We start from the raw sequence: 6,042 nt of genomic DNA on the forward strand, positions 1-6,042 counted from the left end.
CAGATGAGGAATGAAGTACTGTGCAACACAGATTAAATTAAATATATTTATTCAATAAGATATTAGTACATCAGACGTTCCCGGAGCAACTCGGGGATAAGTGCCTTGTTCAAGTGCACAAAGGTGGAAGCAGGGAATTTTCTGGCAACTGCATGCTAGCCCAGCTCTTTAACCACTACGCCAGTGTTTTTCAACCACTGTGCCGGGGCACACTAGTGTGCCGTGAGAGATCATCAGGTGTGCCGCAGAAAATTACCCAAATGTCACTCACTGGTCCAGAAAAGCAACTGTTGCATCCAAGAATTTATAACCACATGCTCTCATTGATTGTATGATTGCACTATTTGTGGTATGCAGGCATTGTACAACGGGGCCCCCATATCCAGTATTCACAGAATCATCACATATCCAGTTCATAACAACAATTAAATTAGATATAGTCACCTACAAATGAAACAGAGGGCACAAATTTTAGGCTATGGTATGTTTATTTTTTCTTCACACAGGATGTTAGTGTGCCGTGGGACATTTTAAGTGTCAAAAGTGTGCCGTGGCACAAAAACACTGCACTAGGCTACCACCGCCCCTGTAAAGACTGGCTCAGCATTTTAGATCTACAGTAAGTGAAACTAAATGTTCTCTATAACCTGTGGCCTGGAGGAAGGTTTAGTGTGGCAAACCTGCCATCGCATAGAAAGAACCTGCTTAGTTTCTGCTCTGTTGCTGTGTCAGTAGCAGGGAGCAGGAGGCATATCAGTAACAGGCAGGTTTAATGTGTATGTTCTTTGGGCAGAGTTAAGGCGTGTCCTTCATTAAAAAACGAATTTATTGTACTTCAACTGTAGCTCACAAAAGCTCCTTAGTGCGTGAGGATAAAATGACTCAAGTTGAACATTTTGTTCATAAGAGAAACAGGCTTGTGTGGCTTTATGCCTATACCCAAATACATGTTGTCATAGGGGTTCCTGGATCTAATTATTTTGGAGCTGATACTAATAATCCTTTTGCAATAAAGTTATTTCAAATGTAATTTCGGCAGATACCATATGAAACACAGAACCAAGTAGAATAGACGAAAGCAGAATGACTTCATTGCAGGGAATGGTAGATGAATAGAAAGAATATAGGTAAAGGCCACTTATATTTTAAATCTGGAGAGTTTGAAATATAACAGGTGAAAATCGAATTGGCGAAAAGAAAAGATTGTAGAAGCACAAGAAGAGAAGATAGCAGAAACAAATGAGGTAAAATGTGTATAGAGACTAACAATGAAAGAAGAGATTATCCTAATAATTACAGCACAGGACTTAAAATGAGACAGCAGCGAGGAAAGGCAAAGACAGATGCCTGAGCAGCCGAGCCGAGAGAGGAAAAGTTTAAAATGTATTAAATTGCTACTGGAGTTGGAGAGAGAAGGGCTAAAATGGAACCCAAAAAACAAAAGCCTTATTGAAGCAAGATGGAAAAAAGAGAAGAGAATAGATGATAGCTGCAAGTGGGAGATAGGAGGAGGAGTAAACACGAGAGGAGAAAATGGCAAAGAGGGGAAAAAAGAGAGAGAGAGGGCAGAAGAAAAGCCGGAGGAGGAAGAAATAGGAAACAGGCTGACGGGAAGAGTTAATGATAGAACCGCAGACACATCACACGGGGCACAATTACTCAAAGACAGAGCTAGAAAGATGAGGGCAGCGTTATAATTGAAAGGGGATGAGCTAAAGAGCAGGCAGGGAGGAGAGTGTAAGAAGAGAAGAGTAAAGGCCAGTGGAAATGGGCAAATGCCTGAGCTGAGCTGTGAAGGACAGAAGATAGAAAAAAGACTAAGGAGGAGAGAGGAGATTATTGGGTTCAACGATAGATAGATAGATAGATAGATAGATAGATAGATAGATAGGCTCTAAATCTGTGGCAGAAAAACTGTGGTGGTCTGCGCATCTCTACATCTGTCATACAAAGTATGAAAATACATCTGCAGGTTTGAATTTGATGTATTATGTTAAACAGACATGAGTTTCTTTATCAATTGTGTAATTCATTTTTTCTGTTTCAGAGAAATCTTAGGTATTCTGGCCATGGCTCTCCAATTACCACTGCACTAAATATAAATAATAATAAAAAATTGAGGTATTTGTGAGGTAAAACAAAAAAATTTGAGGAATTTGTGAGGTAAAACTCACTGGACCTGACTCTGTGGCCTTAAGAAGAAAGAGGAACCAGACTCCTCTCACCAGTCTTTGGTTTCTATGGTGCCTGTTTTCATAAGCTAATGGTAACCATAAGCTAACAGTCTTTGTCAATTAGAAAGCGTTCACAGTTTTCATAGAATGATTGACTTGTCATGCAGTATTAGCAATCCAGAAATACATATGTAAAACTTGTCCATTAGGATTAAAAATATGACCACAGTAAATATAGTGAGAACAATAAACTATACAAACTGATATAAATATAAATCAATCTTTATTTCGTGACACGACAATTGGCACTGTGATGACGACAATTATGACACACACAGACACAAAAACAGAGGTTAATACTTTGCAGATCTTTTTCCTTGTGAGTTCAGCCTGTTTCTTCCTCAAAAGGGAGTCATACCCCGGGGTGTAAAGCTCTTCTAGCCAAAAATTGAGCTCTCCCGGGTCCTCCTACAACACATTGAAATTAATTATGGATGCTGTCGCCTCACAAGGCAGTTGCCTCGTCCTTGCTAGACCAGCTAAAACTCCATCAACAATTCATCTGAATGATTTTTAAGACATAGAAAGACTTTAACATTCAAACACTCAAAACAGATAAAAAAAACATATGATGTTCAAGGTCAATCTTCAAACTACAGTGTTTGTTTTGCATAAAAATATATTTGTTGTTTATTTTGTCACATTAAGCTGCTTCACTTTTTAATGATGTCTCTTTGGATTTTAGAGAGCAAAAACAACCCCTCTTCTTTGCTTCATCATAGCTAATGCTGTTTCTTGATCACTACAGAATGTGTGAAGTCAGCAATGCTCAGAGGTTCTGTCCAGGGAAATGACTAGTTCAATATGGCATCGCCACTCAAGCATAGATGGACTTTTACTTTTTAATTAATCCTGTGTGATCATTTGCATCGAATTCAAGAGTGAGGGCTCAGTTTTTTTGATTGCTGACTTTGAACTGTTGTGTTGTGGGATACGGTAGCTCTTTGATATTCTAATCTGATCTCAGCTATCTGGTGTTACAGCCACTGACATTTAGAGGGAATCAAATAACACCAACATTGCGTATCACTCATATCAGTTGCCCTTAAAGGTCTCGCTGAGTCACCATCCAATGGTGTTTTGTGTTTTGTTGAGGTAAGGTGAAGATATAGTTTTAATGTGTATCTACTGAACCAAGGAGTTGAAATTTACTACATATATATCATGGAACAAGCTCAAACAAGCTCAGGGAAATATGTGTTCCTGATTGGATGGTGCAGTATGTATCTAATTGTATACTGTATCTGTGCTTAGGCACACCTTCCATGACCACTGTTCTGTACCAAACCATCTACAGTATATAACAATAATCAAGAACCAAAAATTCAGTGGCTCAATTGAGGACAGTGCTGTCATTGCAGATTACTGGCCACGTATGCAGTGCACTCAATTCAATACAATTCGTCTAATTTCATCTTGAACTGATCTCTAGGGAGGACATCTAATCAGTACTTCTCATAAACAAGATTCATAATAGGAGGTCAGATCATTTCAGTGATTAAGATCCTATTTGATTGGGCTTTATCTCCCTCATACTACAAGGCCTAAATTTAGCTCACTGTCAGCCTACTGTACATCAGTGATGCTTGATAATAGATTGTGCTGATCCTCTCGTTTACTGATAGGAAAATATAATCATTACCGCAACTCTTTTTTCAGTGGCGAGGCTTTGATAAACTCCACTGAGACAGTCCCGTGCTGTGTTATTATCATGATATTTCAGAGAAGATGTTCAATTAGTTATTAGAGCATAGCTACCTTTGAATAGTCTCCTAAATTTCCATGTATGGTTTGCCTGTCGTACTCCTGAATGGTCCAGGAGGGCTTCGACTTTGGGTTGTCTTCAATGCCGATGATCATGTCTGAGTATAGGGGGTTTGTCTTGATCTTTGGCGTCATGGTGATTGCCGTGACGTGCTTGCGGAGGACCGAGTCCATCAACACAGGACTGCCCTCCGGTGATGACCTCTGCACACTCAGATTTCTTCTTTCCATCTAAAAAAAGAGGGGGAAAAAGCTCCAAATTAAGCAAAACAGATAATTTTGGTCAACGACAATAAGGGGGGGTGGGGGGGTGGTACATGTCTAAGTGCCCATGGGGACCCTAGTTCCATTCCAACTCGTGGTCATTTCCCATTTCTACCCCCATCTCTACCCCAACTGTTCTATCTGCATAAAGCCAAAAAGCCCTTAATATATACAAAAAAGACATTATAATAAAAAACGGATACTGGACTGAAACCCACAATGGAAAGTAAGCTAATTGTCTCATCAAATGGGTCTTTTGGCTACAGTGGCTGCTGTATTAATTTTCTTTCCAAGAGACTTGGTGGAGTAATTATTCAGAGTGCCTTTAAGAATGATCAAATAAATAAAAGGTAGCTAAAAGAGAGAGAGAGAGTGTGTACAGTACAGTGTGTACTGTATGTGTGTGAGAGAGAGACTAAATTGTATATCTGAATGTGTGGGAAGTATGACATAATTGCTGGCAGGCCTTTGCATTGAAGTTCATACATTAACAGACCGAGGCTTTTTTATGGTTTATTTACTTTCCCTTTGATAGAGTTACAGTATACACAAACAATGCTGTTTACAGAAGAGAGCATTTCAAAGTTATTGAAGAGGTAAACACAAGCTCCACTGACGTTTAATTCAGCAATCTCTTTGGATAGTAAGGCACTAAAAGTAAACTCCAATTCAATGTTTGAAAAACATATCATGCATCATGTTGTCCACTAGTTGGGTTTATAAGAAAGCATTCCATTATCCATATACTATGCAGTTGTAGTGTTTCACTGAACTATCTTATGGATAATAACCTGTGCAGTGAACTGTACTTTACCTCTGAGTAGACTCTGTTTTGCCACTGCTGACCGGTCAGCACCGCGTTGATCTGGAACATTCCATGAGTCACGGGCAACATCCCCACGTCCAGCTGCAAGAACTTCCCTGGGTGGTTGTTATTGGGGAGAGCCGAGATGTCCATGTTGTTCATCCAGGGTAGCCCCAACAGAGCGCTCCTGCTCTAGCTCTGCCTGTGTGTGTGTGTGTGTGCGCATGCACATGTGTGTGTTGTGTGTGTGTGAGTGCATGCGTGTGTGACTCAGCCATAACCCACAGTGGAAGTAATAATTGATGAGGAGGTAGATGTCTCGCGCAGGTGTAGGTAATTCTATCTGACTCTAGTGGCCTTGTTAGAGCAACAGACAGTGCCAACAAGGGCATAGAGACATCTACACCCTTCCACATACTTTTATTACACAACACAACTACGCTGCATCATCTCAAACCTCTCAGGCAAAGATGAGTGGTGATTAAAAGTATGATCCAGTAATAAGAGGCAATTTATTACTGTAAGGCTAAATTAAGTCAAATGACTGATACCTCAGAGAAAGACAGTCATAATAAACAATTAAATCCCAGTGCATTGAATAAATCACATTTTAGGAGCAAACTCTCTATTGCCTCTATTGTAAAACTTTCTGTTGTCAAAAGTCAATAGTTTAATACGATAAATGTATAGGGTTATAAGGAGTTAGTTATCAACTCTCATTTTGTTTCTTTGATTTCAGTATTGAGGGCAACTTGTTGACAGTATAATGAGTATAAATAGAGGAATTTAGTTCTAAATGTTTTTGTTGTTGCTCTGTTCTGCTTGTGTTACACACACCAAGACCCCTGGCAGTTCTGTTAGCCCCTTGAGCTGTGGATCTGCCCAAGGTTTCTTCCTTGGTAAGGGAGTTTTTCCTTGCCCCTGTTGCTCTTGGGTGCTCCTTGTTGGTGCCCCCCCCCCCCCCAATTCCAATCC

The 6,042-nt window shown here is 39.9% G+C and overlaps 1 protein-coding gene across 1 annotated transcript; it reads right to left on the reverse strand.

The window, feature by feature from the left end:
- Positions 1-2,450: 2,450 nt before the first annotated feature.
- LOC121680767 (major intrinsically disordered NOTCH2-binding receptor 1-like) lies at positions 2,451-5,483 on the reverse strand. The gene is made up of 3 exons (XM_042060300.1): positions 5,072-5,483; positions 3,993-4,221; positions 2,451-2,642 (listed from the first exon to the last, which is right to left on the reverse strand). Exons 1-3 carry the CDS (start codon positions 5,227-5,229, stop codon positions 2,451-2,453), a joined length of 579 nt encoding a protein of 192 aa, XP_041916234.1. The 5' UTR covers positions 5,230-5,483.
- Positions 5,484-6,042: the final 559 nt, after the last annotated feature.

This window comes from Alosa sapidissima, chromosome 13 (genome assembly GCF_018492685.1).
Source record: "Alosa sapidissima isolate fAloSap1 chromosome 13, fAloSap1.pri, whole genome shotgun sequence".
NCBI lineage: Eukaryota > Metazoa > Chordata > Actinopteri > Clupeiformes > Clupeidae > Alosa > Alosa sapidissima.

Coding starts and splice junctions, on each gene's coding strand:
- LOC121680767 (XM_042060300.1), bottom strand. CDS start 5,229: ATGAACAACATGGACATCTCGGCTCTCCCCAATAACAACCACCCAGGG. Junction 4,222..5,071: donor AGAGTCTACTCAGAGGTAAA/GTACAGTTCACT, acceptor TTAGATGGAAAG/AAGAAATCTGAGTGTGCAGA. Junction 2,643..3,992: donor ATTTAGGAGACTATTCAAAG/GTAGCTATGCTC, acceptor AATGTGTTGTAG/GAGGACCCGGGAGAGCTCAA.